At 40.7% G+C, this 23,821-nt stretch overlaps 1 protein-coding gene across 4 annotated transcripts in view; it reads left to right on the forward strand.

Moving 5' to 3' along the window:
* FRY (FRY microtubule binding protein) overlaps positions 1 to 23,821 on the forward strand; it is a 267,764-nt gene that overhangs the window by 232,811 nt on the left and 11,132 nt on the right. For all 4 annotated transcript variants that reach the window (XM_028837192.2, XM_028837194.2, XM_077974167.1 and 1 more), the window contains 6 exons: positions 255 to 416; positions 3,415 to 3,581; positions 5,138 to 5,327; positions 13,472 to 13,621; positions 14,778 to 14,876; positions 16,776 to 16,859. In XM_028837192.2, coding sequence (XP_028693025.1) covers positions 255 to 416; positions 3,415 to 3,581; positions 5,138 to 5,327; positions 13,472 to 13,621; positions 14,778 to 14,876; positions 16,776 to 16,859 — 852 coding nt within the window. The remainder of the gene's footprint in view (positions 1 to 254; positions 417 to 3,414; positions 3,582 to 5,137; positions 5,328 to 13,471; positions 13,622 to 14,777; positions 14,877 to 16,775; positions 16,860 to 23,821) is intronic.

The following is a 23,821-nucleotide window of genomic DNA, read 5'->3' on the forward strand; positions in this document are numbered from 1 at the left end:
ATTTTTCACAAATACTTTTATGATTCTGGAATCTTGTTAAAAATTCCCCAGATCTCTAAAGTGTGGAGATATGACAGACATTTTGATGTGAGTATCTGAAAATGCCTAGATTACTAACTGCTGTGTTTAAGGTCCAAAAATGGTGAAATGTGGAAGTTTAAAAATTAAGACATATTAACCAACAACTAGAGAATTGGAGCTTTTAAAGAAAGAGAACTTCACACTATGTTTAATTTCCTTTGTATTTTAAACAGATCATGACTCTCTCCCCCTCTGAAGAGACAAATCCCATGGAGCTGCTCACCACAGCCTGTGACTCGACCCCTGCAGACCCTCATTCCTTTAACACCAGAATGTCCAGCTTTGATGCTTCCTTGCCTGATATGAATAATCTGCAGATTTCTGAGGGTTCAAAGGTGAAGAGATTTTAACAATGATGATTTATACTTCCCTTAAAACACTTTATAAAAAAAAAACACTTCAAATTTTCTGAGAATTCTTAAGGGGTCTCAAGTAGAAAGACTATCTTTATCTTTTTCTTTCTCTCTTTTTTAAAATAATAGAAGTTTGTACACCTGAGCCTATGTTTTGAAGTGGTTTTACCCCCACAAACTTGAGCAGCCATCTTCTTCTTGGCTGAAAGACTTGATTTGAGGTCTTTCTAAAATGAAACATTTTGCATGAACACTGCTGGTGGATGGCAAAACTAGTGGTGTATGTCTGAGATCGCCGTGACTGGGAAACTGCTGGTCGTTGTCATGAATTTTATAAAACAATATACTAAGTGAGGTGTGGGTGTATGCACGTATTTGGGGAAATTTTTTCCTATGTAGGAAACAATTATACAATTTGTACATTGATTCAGTGCTTGCCTTTTGGCATACTATCAGAATTTTTAATGTCGATCACAGTCTTATGCCAGATTCGCACAAAACTCTTCTCTCCAGAGTCTGTGAGGAGAAAAGTAACTAATAGATGTAATTTTCTTAATTTAAAAAAATCTAACAGTGTATATTTCATTTAAAGTTTATTTTATCAAAATGTCCTGAAAACCATCCACTTGCATGCTTTGCCCACATCTATGCCCATCAGTATAGAACTGTGTTTCCTTTTAGTAGAAATACCAAAATAATCAATTGCTGTTAAGATAGAGTCAAGCACTCTCTATCATGAGTTTGGTTACAGTTGTGCAAGTTCAAAAGAAAAAATAAAATTGAAAAAAAATTTATAAAAGTATATTCCTTCCGACACTTCTAATGGAAAAATATAATATTGGCTATTCTATATTCTCTGATAGTATAGTAAAAATAGATCAGAAATCTAGGAAAATCTATGTGCTTTAAACCAAGGGCAATCACCAAATTATAATTACCTAAAAATATTGAAGCTTAAATCGTAATTATTTCTAAAATTGCTTCGTTGCAAAGGTACTACAATCAGGATTCTTGGAATTAGCAGAGTTCTTTTTTAGCCGAAAGAAAAAAAAAAAGCCCAGAAAGAAAAGTTGCCTAAGTTAAAATTCTAAGATTATGAAATTAAATTTCGTAGAAAAAACATAACAAAGTATATGTGAAGTTATTAGCATTTGATATTTGTCAATGTCAATATGGTCATTTTCTCCACTTTTCTATTTTGAATGCTAAAAACATATAGATTTCTCATAGAAAGTACTACTTAAGGCCAGGCGCTTTGGCTCACACCTGTAATCTCAGCACTTTGGGAGGCCGAGGTGGGTGGATCACGAGGTCAGGAGTTCAAGACCAGCCTGGCTAAGATGGTAAAACCCTGTCTCTACTAAAAATACAAAAAAATTAACTGGGCTTGGTGGCGGGTGCCTATAATCCCAGCTACTCAGGAGGTTGAGGCAGAGAATTGCTTGAACCCAGGAGGTGGAGGTTGCAGGTGGCTGAGATCACACCACTGCACTCCAGCCTGGGCAACAGAGCGAGACTCGGTCTCAAAAAAAAGAAAAAAATAAAAGTAATACCTAAGTAATAGATCTCATCCTATCAAGGAAAAGTCAAGTCCCATTTCTGAAGAGCTATCCCTGTTTTTCACATAAGTTGCATTTCTGCAATGTTTGATATATCTATGATATTAGAGAAAATAAAAGGTATTTTAATAAGAATTCATCCGTTCTCTAATGGATTAAATGTATGTACACTAATAACCTAGACCAGGAACCAGTGGCCAGCCTCGTTGGCAGCACTGTAGTTTTAAAAAGCAGATATGGATCAACATCTCAAACTCAGTATTTACCAGCAATTCCTCCAAAGACATGAGATATCTTATTTCCCTAATATATTTTTACCATTCCTGGTAATTTTCCCTATTAATTCTAGAGTCGAAGTATAATATATATTTTTTATATATGTATTTACACACTGAACGAGTGAACAGATGTTAACTTGAGATAAAGCTCTAATTCATATACACTTCTATTTTGCCTTGCTTTTGTTTTGTTTTAAGAAAATGACTCACTGTAACATGTACATCTTTCTTCCTCCCCCTTCTGATCTGTAATCCAGTTGCCTTCCTTCCTCTCCTAAAGAACAATCAGTCCTCCTTTTTCCCCTGGCCCAGGCCCAAACCCAACCTCTTTTTCCATTTTACTTGCTATGTCTCTTTCCTGCCTCTCACTGATCCTGGTTCTGCCCGCCCTAGAGCCCTTTCATTGTACTGTTCATTCCACATTTTGTAGTCAGGTAAGAGCAGATACTCATATCTGTTATCTTTAGGGGGTATTCTCAAGGGTAAAGCATACATGCAAATGGATCTTAGAGCATCCCCTATATGGAAAGACCGAGCAACCCAGCAGGCTTAGGGAAGGACTCTGGATCACTTGTGCACACCACAGGTATCCTGGGCATCTACTGTGCCAGGCCCTGATGATTCTACATTCCATTGGTAAAGGGGTTCTATATTAGAGAATTAACTCTGGATAGGCTTGCTTTAGAAGGCTGGGTTTGGACAATGAAAGGAGTTCTGAATCCTAACGCAGTGTTTCTTGTCCCAGCTCCAACTCTGATTATGGACCTGATATTAGACAAGTCCCTTTCCCACATGGAGCATTGTTTCCTCATCTGCAAAATGTGGAGGTTGGACTGGAGGTCTTGATGGTCTTTTCCAAGTTGAGCGTTCATACCCTGTAAGCATGGGCCAAGTATGAAAATCTACTGGGAGCCCCTTTGGGGACTGTTATGAAAGAGATTGAAAAGAAGATAAAGAATGAACAGTACTTCAGAGAATTCCTAAGTCCAGCCTAGAAACAGACTATACTGTAGCTAGAAAACAAATGTCCCCATTTCTATCACCATCAGCATTTCGGTCTCTCTTATTTGTTCCTTAGTTGAACAGGTTGTCCTGTATGTATTCTTACACATTGGGGGATTTTTTGTCTTTTTATTCTTCCAGGGTGAAGCTGTTCGTGAGGAGGAGGACACCACTGTGCATGAGGATGATCTTTCTAGTTCTATCAATGAACTTCCAGCAGCTTTTGAATGCAGCGACAGCTTTAGCCTGGACATGACTGAGGGGGAAGAAAAAGGCAATCGGGCCCTGGACCAGTTTACCCTGGCGAGGTAATGGAGCCCTTGGCTGATGTGAGTGGTGTGAATGTGCATGGTACATTGTGTGGCATTCACACTCAAGTTAAATGTCACCCTTGCACTGCTGGGACATCCTAATGAAGGAGTTCAAAGTGACATGTATCATGACGGGCTCTCAGCTGAGTTAGAGTCATCCAGTCCCATTATAGGGCCTCATGTGGAATGAAGAAGGGACACTTACATATGAATTCATAAGGCCAGAAAGCAACATAAAAAACAGAGGAAGAGCCTGGGAACATGGTCCAGACCTTGGAAGCTTTGAAGATAAGCAAGACTTGGCAAGCCTTGGAAATCAGCTCTTTCCATGTGGAGTTAAAACACTGGAACAAGAGGCTCTTTATACAGTAAATACCTACTCTTTAAGTGGGTGTCTTTTGGCCTGGTGGCTGATATTTCTGAGACTAGTGAGATATAGAAACAGAAAAAAAAATGTGAAGAGAAATAGATAAAAACGTCAGAGGTTAGACTAATCCAGCATCTAGAATAAATCACAAATAGTAATGCTACAGATCTACTTCAGGAGAAGAAAGTTGAGATCCTAAAATTACTCTTCTGAAAGTTGAAAATAAGAACTAAGTAAAAGCTTCTGATATGCTAGACAAAGGCCTTCTGTTACAGTAAGCAATGTCTGTCCATCAAAAGAAAAGGTTAAGGTAATACCTAGAGAAGAATTTGACCTTTCATTTTTGATTCATTATCTCTTCTTTCTTCCTGCCTCTCTGTCTCTCTTTCCCTACGTATCTCTGGTTTCCTTGTCTCCCTCCACCTTTGTCTTCCAGGCATTTGTGCGTATGCATTTATTAATACTCTCCCTCCAGAAAGGAAAAATTAGAAGATTCAAAATTTATCTAATTTTTCATAATGAAAAATGAAGAATGAAACTGCCAAAGCATAGGACTGTGGTTTACTTTGGGGCATGGCCTCTGTGAAAGTGAGAGGCACTGCTGAAGGCTAAAAGAGGTACCAAGTCTAGAGAAAGGGAATCAGAAATGGAGGAATCACAGAAATTCTAGAGGTGCAAATTCTATTTCCTTGAATCATGAAAGAATCTCAGTGATCTCTTGCCAGGCGCGGTGGCTCACACCTGTAATCCTACCACTTTGGGAGGCCGAGCTGGGTGGATCACTTGAGGCCAGGAGTTCAAGACCAGCTGGCCAATATGGTGAAACACTGTCTCTACTAAAAATACAAAAATTAGCTGGTCATGGTAGCACACGCCTGTAGTCCCAGCTACTCTGGTGACTGGGGCACGAGAATTGCTCGAACCCGCGAGGCAGAAGTTGCAGTGAGCCGAGATCACGCGACTGCACTCCAGCCTGGGCGACAGAGCGAGACTCAAAACAAACAAACACACCAAAAAGAATCGCAGTGACTGCTGAGTGAAAGCCAAGACCCCAAAGCAACTTCAAAAGGAAGAGGGGGTAGAATAGCTACCTCGTTTTGCTGACTCTCAGGGTGAGAATTTATAAAACCCGGTATAGGATGAGAAGGATATCACTTCTTGACATAGTCGTTTTCATTTTTTCCAGCTTTGGAGAAGGTGACAGGGGAGTCTCTCCCCCTCCCTCGCCCTTCTTCTCAGCCATCCTTGCCGCCTTTCAGCCCGCAGCCTGCGACGATGCCGAGGAGGCCTGGCGCAGCCACATCAACCAGCTTATGTGCGACTCAGACGGCTCCTGTGCTGTGTATACATTTCATGTGTTCTCCTCCTTGTTTAAGGTATGTGTGCTCACTGAAAGTGCAGAGGACTTAGTTTCTAAGGGGAGCCAGGTAGCTTCAAATTTAAGGAGAGGTTGTTCTTTTGTTCTGGGGTTATACTACTGTATTTTCTTTTCCAGACACCTCTAAATTTCCTCTGACTTTAAAATTTCTTCTATTTACCCTTAATCTCATCATCCTTCTCAACATGGTATTGGTGATTTAGGCTGCCATGAAGTACCTTTCATTCCTGCCTTTCTTGGTGTTACTGACATCACCAGTCTTCAGCAGCCATAACATTGGGACCATTAAAAGAATCTTCTGCCAGGCCTATCCTCCATCCCACCCCCCTTTACCTCTCTTTCATTTTTATTATTTTTATCTTTCCTTTCCTTTTCTCATTTTCCCACTCTATGAATTCCTTAGCATGCCAGCCATAGCTGTGAACACTTGCTTACTCCCTTGAGTTGCTTTTGAACAGATGAAAAGTCATTCTTGCTGTTGTAGCAGGTTGCTGTGCACTGCAGATTTCGTTTTATGAAATGGGAAAATGCCCCCTACTTGGTAGCCCTTAAGAATCAGGCCAGTCTAACAACTGCCTCTCCCGCATGAACCACAGCCCCACTGTCCATAGTGTCTTTGTGCAAACGGTAATGAATGTCCCTGCCTCCAGAGGGGTGCAGTACCACACTTGGCCAGCAGAGTGCAGGTGGGATTTCAACCCGACTTCCAATCCCTCAGCCAGACACCCTAGCATCTTGCACACACAGCTCTCTGTGGCAGTCTCATGTGTGGACACCTTAAATCTCGCTTGTTACCTCATAACATAATTACAATGACTGCTTCCCATTAACTCCTCTAGGCATCTTTCTGTAAACTTTTATCCTCCAAATTTCATCAAATAATTGGCAGGAGCAGGAGGCGGCAAAAGAAACATGCCTTGCTGTGAAGAAACACCAGAGCTCTTTGAAGGCCATTGCAGTTAACTAGAATTATGTCTGAGCTTGAAGCAGATACTGACTGTAAAAATGGCAGTGCTGGGAATAATGAGGCCTGGAAGCTACGAAGATGAGGTTGTAGGGGAAGATTTGTTGGTGTAGAAACATGGTTACCAATATTATAGTTAAAGATAAAGCTAGTTTAAACATATATGTGTGTGTGTGTGTGTGTGTGTGTGTGTATCTAGATTAGTATTCCTTTTTTTTAAATGCCTAGAAAATAATGAAAATTATACACCAGAATATCATTGTGTCTTCTCAGGATAATGAAATTTGGGGTGTTTTTTATTTCCTTATTTTTTTTTATTTTTTTGGGGGGTGGGGAGACAGAGTCTTGTTCTGTCACCCGTGCTGGAGTGCAGTAACATGATCTCAGCTCACTCTGCCTCCCAGGTTCAAGGAATTCTCCTGCCTCAGCCTCCCGAGTAGCTGGGATTACAGGCATGAGCCACCGTGCCTGACCAATTTCCTGTTTTTCTATAATAAAAAATGCTTTTCTTTCAGCATTTTCTTAAGCATATTCTTTCATAACTCATTAGACAGAACTCCCATGGATAATACAAGGGGAAAAAATGGAAAGGAACTATCTAGTTCCAACTTTGAATAGACTTGAATTTTGGATGAATGACCAGACAGAACAATTAGAATCTAGTTAAACTTGTGTAACTGTTGAGTTCTGTATATCATGAGTATATCATGGGAGAGGGATAATAATTTAGTTGGACTGAGAGAAGGGGCCCTCAAATCACCTTCAGGAAGACCCATGGCCGAAGGGAAAGGCAGGAAAATAAGGAATGATGTATCAAAAGTGCAAAACTGAAATTATGTCCCTCTGAAATGGGTTGTTAAGAAGTCTTGGGGAGTAGGAGACCCCATAGGTAAATCTGCCTTAAAATATCATTTCAGCATTTCAGTAGCCAGTGTCCCTTGACCTCAGTTCTGCTCTGAGGTCAATGGCATTGCAGCAGGTTGCTGTACATTGTAATTTCTTTTTGTGGTATGGGAAGGTGCCTCCTACTTAGCAACCCTTAAGAATCAGGCCAATCAGCCAGGCATAGTGGCTCACGCCTATAATTCCAACACTTGGGAGGCCGAGGTGGGAGGACCACCTGAGGTCAGGAATTCGAGACCAGCCTGGCCAACATGGTGAAACCCTGTCTCAACTAAAAATACAAAATTAGCCAGGCATGGTGGCATATGCCTATAATCCCAGCTACTCGGGAGGCTGAAGCAGGAGAATCACTTGAACCTGGGAGGCAGAGGTTGCAGTGAGCCGAGATCACACCACTGCATTCCAGCCTGGGCAACAAAGTAAGACTCTGTCTCCATTTAAAAAAAAAAAAAAAAAAAATTACTTATTAATCTGTTATTCTAGTGAGCAGAAGGTTAGGCAAAACTGAAATAATCTATTTTGAATAATTTCAAATTCAGGAAGACATATTTTTAGCTAACATAAAAGTGAACTCTGTTTTTGAGCCTGGAGGCCCTTCTTATAATCCATTTTTGAAGAATTATATACCAGTAGTGCAGATAGCTACTTGGACTAGTTAACTTGGAGTCTTACTTGTAGTGCTCTTTCAACTTCTTCAATTTACTCTAAGTGAAAACCTAGTAGAAACTTGAATGGGCACATTAATGTCATGTCTGAGATTAACCTGGGGCTGGAGGAGATGTTAGATTTAAGACAGAAAACAGGTGGCTGCTAAAAGATAAGAATTCTAGAAATACTTTGAACATTAAGCCAGATTGAAAATTTAAAGCAAACTACCAGAAAGCTACTATTTGAGGTGAATTTAATGTTAAGGATTGAGAGGCAAAGCAACTTATTATATTTTTCTAAAAGCTTTTTTTTTTTTTTTTTTTTTTGAGATGGAGTTTCACTCTTGTTGCCCAGGCTGGAGTGCAATGGCACGATCTCAGCTCACTGCAACCTCCACCTCCCAGGTTCAAGCGATTCTCCTGCCTCAGCCTCCTGAGTAGCTGGAATTATAGGCATGCATCTCCACGCCCGGCTAATTTTGTATTTTTAGTAAAGACGAGGTTTCACCATGTTGGTCAGGCTGGTCTTGAACTCCTGACTTCAGGTGATCCACCTGCCTTGGCTTCCCAAAGTTCTGGGATTACAGGCGTGAGCCACCATGCCCAGCCTCTAAAAGCTGTTTTTAAAGAATGATTAATAATATATATTTAAGTTTGGCTGTTATGGGTCATTTTTATTGGAGTTATTAGATTATTCATGCTTAATTTGACAGTCCTGCACAATACTTTCTCTCTGCCTAGAACGGTCATCTTCCCTTGTCCCTGGGCTGCACTCCCAGTTACATTCAAAGCCCTGATTGGGTGTCACTTCAGTGAGTAAAGCCTTCCCTTACTTCTTTCTCCCTGCCCCTGGCATCTCGGGATTTTGTGCTTGCATCCGTTACACTTGTGACTCTATATGGTAATAACTTGTTTAGGTGTCTGTCTGCCATGAAGAGGGCAGGTAAACAGTGCCTTGCTCACCTTGATTTCTGACAGTTTCTAACATACACTAGGTGCTCAGTAAATGTAGGAAGAATAAATGGAAACCTTCAACACACAGCTTCTAACTTCATGTCAGTAGACCAGCAGGTTCATTACCAAGACTGACAGGTCAGCCATGGCCCACAGCTGCAGCCACCATTCAGCCTGACTTCCTCTCCCACCTACCCAAGTATGCAGGTAGCATAAGGAAGGCAGAAGGGAGGCCCTGTCTACACCCTCTACCTGCCTGGCACCTGGCAGCCCACCAGTTGAGATGCTGGTGAGGCATAAAGAGAAAAGAGTTGTATGGGATGGTGATTTCTTGGTGGAAAAAGAGTACAGTGAAGTCAGACTAGCCTTTGAAGTTAAACCTACCTAGGTTCAAATTCCAGTTCTGGCCACTTACTAGCCTTCTAGGCCTGCAGACAGTCCTTACGTTCTCCAAGCCTCAGTGTCCTCCATAGTACAATGGAAGTGAAAACAGTGTCTATGAGTTTTATCTTTCAAAGACTACTTATGACAGCTCACATGGAGAAACAGCTCAAGCCGTGCATCTAGCAGGCCGTCAGTACAGCCTGGCTGCTCCCATTTGGCTGCTCTTCCTCATGGTCATTGGCATGTCCTTTGTGGCCCTGGCCCCACCACAGAGTCTGGATCTTCTGGTGAGAGCCCAGAGGTGACTGACTGCCCCCTACAGAGAGTTCCACAGCCCTGGCACGCCGTGAGCCACCTCCACTGGGGACTCTCCAGCCACTTCTGAGAGAATACTCAGATTGCAGGAGAGAGACTAAAGAGAACAAAGCTAACTCCCAAGTGATCAAACTGGCTATAGGACTGAAAGGCCTCAGATGTCCCATCCAGTGTCCTCGCAGAAGATGACCCCTTCCCCTGAGAGGGGCTGATGTGCCATTTGTTGTCTGGTAACGGTTAACTCTCTAGGATCTTTGGCCACTCCAGCAGCAAGGCAGTGGGTTCAGGTTTCACAGCATCCACTGTCCAGAGAGCAACGCAGTTGTGGAGAGAGGGAGAAGAAAGTACTAAAAATTAAAATGCAAATGAGCTGGAAGGTGGGGACAGGCATGGGCCCTGGGGGGACTCATTTGGATTTGAATTTCTTTTTCATCAGTGTATTGAATCAATCACCCTATGGAGCTTATCTGCAGTAATAATAATATAATAATTTTTTAAAATGCATACCTCCTGTTTTGCTTTTTAATATTACATTTATACTTAAGAACTTTCTCAACCCTGATCAGATGCTATATGAAAGTAATACTTGAAGCAAAATAGGCATTACTAAAATATGCTGGAAATGAAATACATTAGACCTGCTTTCTGCCTGTTATGAATCATTTGTCATTTCCTTACAATGTCTGTTTACTGTTTCCCAACATTTCCCTGTAAATGTGAATACAATGTTTCCGTGTTTAGTTGGATTTTGGAAGAGGTAGGGAGGAGGTAATTGTGAAAATAATTTGGTTTTAAAAACAAGGAAGTAGTTCCTGTCGGTCCAGTGTGGACATTTTTCCAAGTGTCTCAGTCATATTTTCTTCTTGTTGCTCGTGAGAATATCATCATCATGTGTCACATAATGTCACCAAATTATATAATGTGTGATGGAATTCACAAGAAAACAAAACTGAATTTATATCCCCTAAATATCACTGACTTTATATGTGGCTCTGAAGTTCCCTGACAGATCTAGTCTTCGCTGTATAAGAAAAAATAAGCCAGGATCTTACCTTATCCTTAGGTAACAAGGAAAGAACTCCACACTACTTGGGGACCTGAATCCTAATCCCAGCTCTGCCACTCAACCAGCTATGCAATGGTAGACATGGAATTTCGGTTTCTTTCAGCTCTAACATTGTTAGTTTTGGGTCTTTTATTTAATTGACATAAAACCAACTTACCACAGAGATAGGAGTATGTGATACATTCTACCAAGATTCTCAGATATATCAAATAAATTAAAAAATAAATAATATGCAATATGGTTGGCATTTTTCTAATATAACTTATAAAGAACCAAAAGCCTGCTATTGTTTAGGGGACATGCTAATTTCTCCTTAACAGGATAGATAGTGTTTTTCATGGATTAGGTTTGACAACCCAAAAAGTAGTGATATCATTGGGGAAAGCCAATGCGTAAGGACTGGAATTCTTTTTTTGCTGTTGTTGAATAGTTTGTTCTTTTGTTAACGACATTGTATAGGCTGGGTGCGGCGGCTCCTGCCTGTAATCCTAGCACTTTGAGAGGCTGAGGCAGGAGGATTGCTTGACCCCAGGAGTTGGAGACCAGCCTGGGCAACATAGCAAGACCCCATCTCTACAAAAAAAAAGTTTTAAAAGTTAGCTGGGTATGGTAGCACACACCTATGGTGCCAGCTACCTGAGAGGCTGAGGTGAGCTGATTGCTTGAGCCCAGGAGTTTAAGGCTGCAGTGAGCCATGTTTGTGCCACTGTGCTCCAGCCTGAGTGACAGAGCAAGACCCTGTCTCAAAAACCAAACAAAAAACACTGTTTGCTAGAAGTTCAGGGGGGTAAAAGTGTTTTTTGTTTGTTTGCTTTTGTTGGTTTTTTTTTTTTCTTTTTTTTTTTTTTTGAGATGGAGTCTTTCTCTGTTGCTCAGCCCGGAGTGCAGTGGTGCGATCTCGGCTCACTGCAACCTCCACCCCCCGGGTTCAAGCAATTCTTCTGCCTCAGCTTACCAAGTAGCTGGGATTACAGGCGCACACCACCATGCCCAGCTAATTTTTTTGTATTTTTTTTTTAGTAGGGACGGGGTTTCACTGTGTTGGCCAGGCAGGTTTTGAACTCTTGACCTTGTGATCCTCCTGCCTCAGCTTCCCAAAAAAGTGTTCTTATTTTGACACTGACACAGGCACAGTGAATCAGATTCTTCTTAATTATGTTTTTTGTTTTTCCCCTCAGGTAGTGTAGGAGGAGCAGTAACCTTAGGAAGCAATCTAGATTATGGAAGGATTGTCAGCTTTGGAGTCAGACCCATCCTTACTCATTCACTTACTAGTTGCATGACCTTAAGCGAGTCACTTAACCACTCTTAACCTCAGTTTGTTCATCCGGCGATAAGAATTAATGAGTGATGTATATTAAGCTCTAGGACAGAAGTAGGCTCAGTTGAGACACCTGACCAGACGTGCCCACAGAGGAAGAGAGGTCCCATTCAGCATTTACTACTTTACTCTTCAGAGGCTCAAATGCACAGTTTCCATGCTCTGTCTCAAGGAGCTCTGATCTCGGGAAGCAGAAAAGAGTTACGCCTCTTGACCCTTTTCATCTTGTCCACACTGAAGTAATCTCCTTTCACCAGTCTGACAAACATGCAAGGAAGACTCAGACTCTGATTGGCACTAACCACAAGCAAAAAGAAAAGCAGTGTTGATCAAAAAGATGATACAGGCTGAGCATCCCAAATCCAAAAATCCAAAATGCTCTAAAATCTGAAACTTTTTGAGTGCCAATGTGACACTCGAAGGAAATGCTCATTGGAACAACTCAAGTGGTTATGTATCTGCAAATATTTCATGTCTGAAAAAGTCCAAAACCCGAAACCCTTCTGGTCCCAAGCATTTCAGATAAGGGATACTCAACCTGCACAAGCATCCACGCATTGGGAAATGACGTTTCAGGAAGAAACGTTCACACTGAATGATTACTTAGTTGATTTAACGTAAACATTCATTCTGCTCCCCTCCCCCATTACCCTACGGACCCATTCTCGTGTAATATGTTTATAAAGATTTCAAAGTAGGGGTTTTCAAACACCGCATGTTCTCACTCATAGGTGGGAATTGAACAATGAGAACACTTGGACACGAAGGGGAACATCACACACTGGGGCCTGTTGTGGGGTTGGGGGAGGGGGAGGGATAGCATTAGGAGATATACCTAGTGTAAATGATGAGTTAATGGGTGCAGCACACCAACATGGCACATGTATACATATGTAACAAACCTACACGTTGTGCACATTATTAAAGCTTAAAGTGTAATAAAAAATAAATTAAAAAATAATAATAAAAATAAAAAATAATAAATAAAAATAGGGATTTTTCCCATTAATAATTATGCATTATATTCTTGAAAATTGCTGAGAGTCGATTTTAAGTATTCTCACCACCAAAAAAAAGTCAGGCAGTGCATGTTAATTAGCCCAATTTAGCCATTTCACAGCATGTACATATTTTAAAACATGTTGTACACAGTAAACATATACAATTTTTATGTCAAGTAAAAAAATCAGGGCCGGGCACAGTGGCTCACGCCTGTAATCCCAGTACTTTGGGAGGCCGAAGCAGGCCGATCACGAGGTCAGGAGATTGAGACCATCCTGGCTAACACGATGAAACCCCGTCTCTACTAAAAATACAAAAAATTAGCCGGGCGTGGTAGCGGGCGCCTGTAGTACCAGCTGGTCAGGAGGGTGAGGCAGAAGAATGGCATGAACCCAGGAGACAGAGCTTGCAGTGAGCCGAGATTGTGCCACTGCACTCCAGCCTGGGTGACAGAGCAAGACTCCATCTCAAAAAAAAATCAGTTAATGTAACTGAAATATAAAAACAGAAGCTGCCCCCCCAAATGTTTATTATCATATATAAGTTGAACTTGACCTTTACAAATGGTCACTATTTTGCCTTGCAGAATATTCAGAAAAGGTTCTGCTTCCTAACCTGTGATGCAGCCAGTTACCTTGGAGATAACCTCCGGGGAATCGGATCCAAATTTGTCAGCTCTTCCCAGATGCTCACTTCCTGCTCTGAGTGCCCTACACTTTTTGTGGATGCCGAGACTGTGAGTATCCCAGTCCTGCTCTGACAGGGGAGGGCCTATGCAACCTACTGTGCAGAACTTCAGGGTAGCATGTTTGTGCTGTGGTTTGTTTTAAAGACACCTTCAGTGTTGTGAGCAGCGCTGTATTGTGATATGACTCCCAAAGGTCTGCAGTATAATTACTGCACATGGCCAGTCCAGGCCAACGCAGAGCGATTTCACAGAATAAGGAGAAAACTCCACCTCTGCTCCCTCTGCATCCTTGGCAACCGCTCTCTGATGACTCTGACTTTGACAGCTGTGCAGATATGGTCAGATAACCTCCTGGAGCTGACCTAGGCAGTGCCCATGATGCCAGGTTGCCTAGTCAGATGGGTCTTCAGAGGCAACATGTCAATCAGTTTCCCCACCCCCAAGTCTCTAACAGAGAGTTATTGCCCTCTAGATTTGCCCAGCTCAAACTGCGAATGATGAGTTTAAAGGATAATCAAAACAGTCTCTGGCTGATGGCAAATCATGGCTTTATGCATGGAACTCTAACCATGCGAGACTGACGAGCTCCTGGTGGGTGGGAGTTGTGTGATACCTTTTTTTTCTATCCCCCATGATATGACAGAATCATCACATGCTCAGTAATTACTGAGGTTTAGAACCAGTGAGGATGTGCTTAGATTTTAAAAGTCTCTTAAGAATCAAGTCCTTCCAAGAACCTGTTTGATCAGTAGCTGTCTTGTAGCAAAGAATACAATATGAAAAGTCATTCTGTCATAAAAGACTTAAGGTATAGATTAAATACAAAATCATTTTGAAAGTCTTTTTGGAGGTTTGTCTTCACACTGCTTGGAGTATTATTGGGTGATGACAGTAGAAGTCATGTATAAAATGGAAACCATATCTTAGTGTGGGCCTCTATGGAATACTTGTTATGTCTTACCTGCCTATGCTAATATGGGAAAGAGTGGCTATTTTCTTAGGAGGCGTGTATTATCAAGCTGGGATTCAATTGCAATTGCAGCTGATAGTTGAGCAAAATTCCAAATTTCACAGCTTATTAAAATGGATGGCACTTGTAGCCCTTTTACATCACTTCTAAATATACTTCTGTTTTCTGTGTAGCTGTGCCTTTGTGTTGATACCTCTCTAGTTGTTTTAATACCAGTTATTTTCCTGTCTTTAGCTCCTTTCATGTGGACTTCTGGACAAGCTCAAGTTCAGTGTGTTAGAACTGCAAGAATATTTGGATACCTACAACAACAGGAAAGAGGCCACACTCTCAGTAAGCGTTTGTTTCTATGCATGTGCAGTCAGTTAAAACCAAATGAACCCAACCACTCTGAGTTATTGGGAGATGTTGTGATTAACCTAAGACATGCTCTTTAGGGAGTAGAAGGCAGACTTCATCTTTTCCCTTGTTAAGGATTACAATTCCAATTTAATGGTGGTAGGACTGTATACAATATTAATTGTTTTAAAAATGGTATCTACAAAAGAGAAATTTTTCAGCATTCACTTTTAGCCCTACCAAGAAATTGGGGGGAAAAAAATGGGTATCTGCTTGATATGTTACTTACCAATGTTATAACTTATCCCAGAGATTTGAAATTGGTGATTACTTCCTTCCAGTGTTAGCCTTACCCAAAACTAGCTGTGGTGGATCTCCTGTCTGTTCTCGTAGCCACTCTTAGAGCCAGTCCCCAGGGTTTCTCTTGGCCTCAGCTCTTGCTCTTTACTTTTTTCTTTCTTCATAGATCTAGATTGTAAAATGTTAGAGACAGAAGTGATCTAGAAACCATCCATGCCGGCCACCTGTTTTCTGAGAGATGCACAGTTGGAGGCCCAGAAAACTCAGTGGTTCAATAATAATTGTATGTAGTGTGTATTGAGCACTTCCTATAATATGCCAGGCACTATAGAAAAAGCATGGGTTTTGAAGTCAGATTGACTTGAGTCTAAATCACAGCTCAGTTATTTAAGGGTTAGTCACCTTGGATAAGTGACTTGCCATCTCTCATCTCAGATGCATCATCTGTAAGCCCTTGGTAATAATAACTAATTTGCAGGATTGTTGTAAAGATAAAACAATTATAATAGTCATGGCAGCTATCATTTCCTGAGTCCTTTCTATGTGTCCAACAACCTGCTAAGAGTTAAATCTCTTAAATTATATGGTTTAATGCTCACAACTACTCTGAGAGTTGCTATTGTTACCCTCGTTAGCTAGCTAGGAACTGGGTGGGATTGAAACCCAGAGCTGTGGGATTCAAAGGCCTGTGCTCTTAACCACATGATGATACTGCCTTGAAAATAGAAATAATATCTGTAAACTGACCAGCACAATGCCACATAGAAAGAAGATGTTCATTGTAAAGTTACTGGTTTGGAGTTTATTGCTATTGCTGTTATTGATGTTATCTTGACCTGCCCAAGGGCAAGAGTTCTAACTTTCCACCGTAACAATTATCTTTGTCTTCTATTTCTGTGGCCTTTTACCTGCCACTGTTTTCAGGTTCTCAGTCATCACCCGGTAAAAGTAATCTTTTTATTCTGGTTGGTGAACTAATCTAGCCTTTAATGTCAAGTGTGAACTTCAGTTCCTCAATGCTCATTGTTTTCTGCTCAAAGGTTCCCTTTCACACCTGTGTTAGTTACTATCCCAGATGCTTAAGACTGGCAGGATCTCTCAGTAGCTGAGCTATTACCATAATAGCCTTCCTTATAGTGAAGGAGATCTGCCCCATAGCACATGCAGCCACCGCAGCATAACAGAAGTAGATGTGTCCAAGTCAGGTCATGTTGACCAGAATCACCCAGCCTGTGAGGAAGTATTGGTCCTGTCTTCTAACCCCAATCATATGGAAGATTTCTAGCCATAATATATTCATTTATACATAAATTAGGAACAGTGTGGTGAAACCATTCCCTAGGGCAACACAGTATAATATTGAAATTGTATTTTTAGATGACCATCACTGAACCCATATAAACAGATACTTTTAATTTCCAACAGTTCATCTTTAACCCCCAAATACGACCCTTTTCAAAAAGTCATTACAGCACAATTTCATTTTACTGTCATTAGAACTTTAATGAATTTTTCCTAACAGAATTGATACTAAAAATGTTCTCAGAACATTGCTGAATTCACCTATGTCTGCCCCTCTCTTTCTGATAACAGTGGCTTGCAAATTGCAAGGCAACATTTGCAGGAGGATCAAGAGATGGAGTAATTACCTGTCAGCCAGGGGACTCCGAAGAAAAGGTAATAAAAGCCTGTTAGAATGGGTCTCTTGTGTGCTCTGACATTGTGTTTTAGTTTTGGTCTACCCAAGAAGCCTGGAACTTGAGAAAAGAAGAGGCAGAATGAATCACCCCAAACATTTACATGAAACCAACAGAGTAAGACAGAATGACATTCCAGCATGACTGTGTGTTGATGGGATTTTGGGGCGTTTTCTTCGTTTTGGAAAAGTAGAGGTATAAAATAACCTTTTTTTGCTGGATACTGTCTAACTATACTAATAATTTCCTAATAAATTTATTCTTAATTCAGATTATAAAGCCAAATTTCATTAATTCTTCACTGAACCACTTAGTTTCTTTAATGAAGGAAGTTTCTCTAGACCTTTCAGCAGTCACTGTAAAACAGATTTTCTCGTTTAGAATTGCTACACACCTCAGACCAGTGTGCCATACTATAAAGGAAATGAAAGGACAGAGTAGGAATGGATGAAAATCATTCTTTCTGCAGTCACGTATTGAGTGCCTCCTGTATGGCAATCATGAGCAACTGACAAGGCCTCTGCCCTTGTGGAGCTTCTGATCTTGTCAGCGAGACAGACATCAGTGAAACAGTCATACAGCTATTAACTGCAACAAGGACCATCAAGGACAGGAAAGAAGAGGAAGCTGAGAGATCACAGAGCAAGGCTGCCTGATCCGATGGGGAGGGCAGTTCTGGGAAGGGTTCTCCATGAAAGTAACATCTTGGCAGAGATCTAAAATATGAGATGGAGAGAAGTGGGCCTGTAGTCTGTGTAAAGGCCCGGAGGCAGGGAAACCAGGCCTTTCCAAGAACCAAGGAGAGCCCATGTGACTGACAGCACCGAAAGCCCCGTGGAGAAACGGCTGAGAAGAGTCTGGAGAACTTGGCAGAAGCCAGCCCATGCAGGGCTTTGGTGTTTAACAGCAATAATAAGCAACTGAAAAGGGTTAACAGTGGGGATGATTAGATCAAGGCTCTCCCACTCTGTCTACTATGGAAATAGCTCAAAGTGGCAAGAGTGGTTAAGGGAACTTAGGAGGCTGCTGCCCCATCTAGGGAGAGAAGGTGTTACCTCGGAATTATGTCATTACTACTGGAAAAGTGTTTTACGTGGCACACCCTCTGGATGATCTGAAAACATCTTCCTGTGTTAGAAACAGTACTTCATTACGTAAAAAGAATCCAGTAAAGTCTGGTTTCTGATCAGAGGTTTGGAGTGAACATTTTCAACCAAACACCAGTGGTTCCATTTCAATTTGGTGTTTGTTATTGAGCAAGTTTGCAGCCCTGAGAGTAACACTGTCCATGCCAGCATTGATTGAGTCCCTAGGCAAGCCCCTTGATAAGTTTTAGTGAAGAGATCAGAGATTGAAAAGCAAACTATAAAGCTGACTATAAAATCAGTTTTAGTGAAGAGATCAGAGATTGAAAAGCAAACTATAAAACTATAAAGAGATCAGAGATTGAAAAGGAAAATATCTAAAGAGGGCATTGAAGTAGAGGTTGCATTTCCACATTGCTGCCCTTCTTGAAGATGCACATTTATATCTCACTTTATGGTTTACAGAGCACTTTCACACCCCTTAAGTCAGTTGATCTCTCTGGATGGGAAGCAGGGCGGTAGCATTTGCCCATTCTATAGCTGAAGACACCACAGCTTGACTTATCCAAGGCTCCATGGCTGAGAAGTGACAGGCAGAAATGTAGCTTAGACATAAAGTCTGTCAACATAGGCAAATAATAACTAGTTTGCATACATTTTTAAAATAAGTGTTTAATGACTTATATAATGTCTCCCATAAGCAAAGCAGAATTGAAATATGCTGTTCAAAAATCACAATAAACTCCGGCATTTCCCTCAATCCCTATATATGCATCTGTGACGTCATGTCTCAGATGATTTGTGACTTAGATTTTCACTGAATAACCTGTGCCATTAGCATATCCCAGAAGTAATACATTTTTAAAAATAAAGTATTATCTAGGTTTCAGATTTTATGGCCACCCGGTAGTACTCATGGCTTGTCATTCCAGCCCAGCCCTCCCTTCACTATAATCTGCTGTTAAGACAAATTCAGGCCAGAGAACAGTTACCAGGTTAGGATTTACTTTGAGCATAAATCTAATCTGGCTTATAGTCTAGTTTGTATAGTAGTATGTAAAACACAATTTGTTTTCTGAAAACTTGGCCTCAATCATCAAATTCTATTATATTCTCTATAACAGAACCTCAGACAGGAAAGTGCATTGATACTTTGCAGATTTCTATGAACAAGGGTTGAAACCAAATCTATTATGTATTTGTTTGTTTGTTTATAGCTTCCTGGTTAACCCTAAAGGATAACCAGAAATTCCAGTTAACCTATCCTGTTTCCCAAACATTCCAACTTTAAAATATGTATTTCTGTTGTGCTTGTGATTTATTTCTATTAAGTTGTTTTACTGAGTTTTAGTTGCTCCCTCCTTTTTACCTGGTTCTTCTTCACCTTCTTCAAACAAATATCTCTATCTTATTTTTGCTTATTGTTTTTTACCCATTTCCTATTCATGCACCTCTTTCGTTGCTTCTATTTTGTAGTACTTTTTCCTCTCCCTCTCTTTTGTTGTGTTTTTACTAAACCCAAGGACTCAAAAAATAGACTTCATCTATTTATTCATTTGTTTAGATGTGACAACTCTGTTAGCATTACTATAAAGGCTTGAGAATACAAAAGTAGAAAGAAGAAACTAATGTTTTTGAGTACTGTACACATGTAATCTCATTGGATCCTTTACAACAATCCTTTGAAATCAGGGTTTTTCCATTTTGCAGCTAAGAAAACTGAAGCTGACAGGCAAAGTCTAAAGGCCATGTTCTTTCCATTTGTCCACACTTTCTCTAGCTTAATTTTGGAGGCAAAACATACACATGGGAAAACACTCAAGAATAATTTCCAGCATATGTCTAAGTGTCTAATATGGCTTTAGGAATCTGCATGAATAAGGAGGGAAGATGCATAAAACACCCAAGAGGAATGAGAGTGGGATTTACTAGGAAAGCAATAATGGAAGGGCAAATTCTGAGTCTGGTGCTTCCAACGTTTTTGCAAAAACCAACCAAGCTTTGGCCCCATTGTCGGTATTAGCTCAGTGTTTCAGAATATTTCCAAATGGCTCCTGGACACACTGGTGACCAGAGAACTCAAGCAGTGACCGGATGTCCTAAGGAAGATGCTTCCAGGCCTACATGTGTAACAATTTTGGAGTCTGTGGTTGATCTGGAAGGCAAAGTATATGCCACCTAACAAAAGAGGTTAGCAATCCTAGCAAGTCAGGCAAGGCAGGGAGATTTGTTTAAGTCATCTGGATAGTTGGTTACAGTCTCTGTTTTAATTCGTTAGTAGACCCTGGAAGTAGTCTGCCCACTGGGCATGCAGCTCAAACCTCACACTTTCTAATTCCACCAGCCTTGAGGCATGGCTAGGCACCATGCAGAGTACACAAATCAGGCAGCCTCGGCTCCCATCATAGGTAACACTCAACAAGGCCGGAAATGGGCTGTGAGAGAAAACTGAGGGAAAAAAGTCCTTACACACGAAAGGTGGGCCTTGAGGAGAAATGATTGTGTCTTTCCACTTAAATATCAAGATCTTATATCTAGAGATGTGGAGATATAATTTTGCTGACTAGAGCTACCATTTGGCCTCCAACCCAAAACAAAACCCAACCAACGTCTAGCCTCAGAGCACTGCTTAACTTACCTCTAAGTCATTCTCTCCAACACTCCGGTGTAATCAGGTTCTCTGTCTTCTGGAATGATTTGATGTTGCCAGTTACTCTGAGCACACCCTTGCCTGAGGACATGTAGAATGTGGATAAGTGAACTTATAACTTGCAGAATCTGTGTCTGGATATAAATAGCAATGTGTATATACCGATAATTATTACTCATATCTGTTCTATTTCAGAGAAGTGTGCACTTCATGAAAGGATTAGTGCTTACCCGACTAAACCTAGCAAAGTAAATTCTTGAATAAAGATATCAGTCTGTCAGAGATGGTGACAGTGTACAGACATGCATATGAAAGCTTCTCAACCCCCAAGCCCTACCTAGTCTGGTCCGGTCTTTGCCAGTAGAAAATTCCTAGTCATTCTTAACAGGTGATTTAAGTGAGGATTGCTGTAGAATTGTTTGTGGAAGACAATATATCTCTTTGTTGGGTGCTGAATATTTATTTTTCCAATTTTTCTTCTATTCTTAACATAAAGTTGCAGACATAAAAATAATGAAGAAAGCGTATGCACTGGTGGCTTGTGAACTATAACCAATTCACAGACGTGTTAAGTTTGCACACTATTAACTGACCTTGCATTTAAAGATTTTAAACTTCCACACATACGGCCAGGCACGGTGGCTCACACCTGTAATCCCAGCACTTTGGGAGCATGAGGCGGTTGGTTCACGAGGTCATGAGTTCGAGATCTTCCTGGCCAACGTGGTGAAATATGATCTCTACTGAAAATACAAAAATGAGCCAGGTGCAGTGGTGGGCGCCTGTAATCCCAGCTACTTGGGAGGCTGAGGCAGGAGAATCACTTGAACCTGAGAGGCGGAGGTTGCGGGGAGCCGAGATTGCGCCACTGCACTCCAACCTGGGTGACAGAGCACGACTCCATCTCAAAAAAAAACAAAAAAAACAAAACAAACTTTCACACATACACACACACTCAAAACAGAATTCCTAGTGTCTCTAAATAAGAAGATCTAACAACACTGGGCCTGCCTTCCTCAGTGGCAACGAGGAGCCAGCACTAAGTATAGACCCATATGGACTCTCCACCATCCCTCCTGCCCAGTGAGTTCCTAATGCTCAAGGCAGGAGCCAGGCACCAGTCATCATGATGCTTGGCCTGTTGCTTTTCTTATAACAGAAAAATATTTCTCTGTACCTAAGTCTCCAAAATGAAGAATAAAGCTAGATAGAAAGGGCTTGAGTTTCCAAAAATAAAACAGGAAAGAGTATTATTCTTTGCATATGCGAGAAGCAGCTCTGCATATACAAGCACCTGTCTGCTGAACTGACTTTCTGAGGGATATATTGGAGGAACATTCTCAGCGCGTGTTCAAAACAACAAAACAAACCATGTTTCTAAGAAAATTATTTCCAATATTTGGGAAGTATATTTCGGGGAAGGCTCTTTTTTAAAGACAGCCATTATTAGTCAATGATTTGGGCTTCTTGGTGATAGTAATATCAGTTCTCCTAGAATAAGGTGCAACATACACTAAATAGGACATAAATCAAGGCATGATGTGATTTGCTTGTGTCATGAGATCACTTTCATTTGCGGACACTGCTTTAGTAGTGTTTTCTCAGCCTGCACATATCAAAAGGAGAAATAAATCTCTTCATGACTTAAAATCAGCATTTCCAACTAAGGATTTTGGTTTCCATTGACCTCTCCATCTCTTGCAAAATTCATTCTGGAGTGGCCACTAGTCGATGGTTTAAGTGAACATAAATGCAGGTCAGGGAACAAAGTCTGCAGACCTCTCGGCTCTGGGTTCTGCATGCAGTGGCTTTAGTCTCCTTATAGTTAATTAACACAGTTCATCATCCAGTTCTGCAGAGGTGGCCCAGAAAAGCTGGAGATGTTTCGACATCATGTATTGTCGATTTTAGTTAATGCATTCATAATTCAACAGGTATTTCTGAGCACTACTTGAACATTTGACTCTCTGAACTCAAGGACAATAATTCACATTTAGCCCTACTACATTTCATCTTCTTATATTCAAATCATCATTCTGTGAGGGTCTTTTTGGACACTTATCTTCTCGGTTATGTATTTTCTATCTACGTAATCTATGAATGAGAAGCCTACGACCTCTGTTCTTATACAAATGGAACAAGTTAAGTGTTGAACAAGGCAAGACTTTTCTCCAGTTAAGTTATCATCTGTTAAACATCATCCTTCAGATATAGTCAGTCTTTCCTCTATAAGCCATATTCCTTCTCATATTGGCTAAAGAAATGTCTGCTGAAGACAGCTTACAGATTTCTTGAAAAAAGTAAATACCTCAGGATGTGTAATCTGTATCATAGCTGTATTTATCTTCCAAAGCTTTGAGGGATATTTATGACCAAGGTCCAAAAAACTACTTAACAAAGTTAATGCAGTAGCCATCAATGTGCCAGGCCCAAGCATTATTAGCAACAAGTGAGTACATACTATTCCCACCTTTTAGGGGATTTCATCATTAGGCTAGGTTATTTAAATTTTATCTCATTAATTTAAACGCAGGACTTTCAGAGATTAAATGAGATGAAAATAATAGCTATTCTAGTACACTGTGGCTCATCTTCTAGCATATCAAAAATGTCTTAGATTTTTACTGACTGGTTATGTCATAAGCATAGAATCCAGCTGAGAACAGAAGACAGAACCCAGATACGGCTATGCTACCGTCGATCAGCAGGAGTTCAATTATTCTGGGCTTTTAAAAGCTCTGCATTCCTCGATTGTTTATGATAAATTCTTAATATCTTGGCTCCATGATCTTTTTTTCCTCGTTTTGAGAAAACATACCTCTAAATCCAATTTTATAAATCAAGCCATACCAGGAGAGCAGGAAGGGGCCTTGAAGAAAATCCTTGTGACTAAATAAAGCAAGGACATTCCCACAACGTGTTCAAAAGAACCTCAAGTCACCAAAACACAGATAAGTTTATAAAGACTTCTCAAGGGATTATTTTTAGAATGTGGATACATTAGCACGGAATGGTGGGACAAGGGGAATGTTAATACTTTCCATAAAATGGCCCCCCAGAAAGGCTTTTTCCACTATCTTTTTGGAACTCTAAATGCGAACTAGGTCCCATCCTGTGGCCTACAGAAAGATTCTGAGATAATAAATATCAAGGAAGCCTGAACTAGCCTACCTAAAAAGGAATGCTTAGGAAGAATCCTGAGGACTG

This window comes from Macaca mulatta, chromosome 17, assembly GCF_049350105.2.
Source record: "Macaca mulatta isolate MMU2019108-1 chromosome 17, T2T-MMU8v2.0, whole genome shotgun sequence".
Taxonomy (NCBI): domain Eukaryota; kingdom Metazoa; phylum Chordata; class Mammalia; order Primates; family Cercopithecidae; genus Macaca; species Macaca mulatta.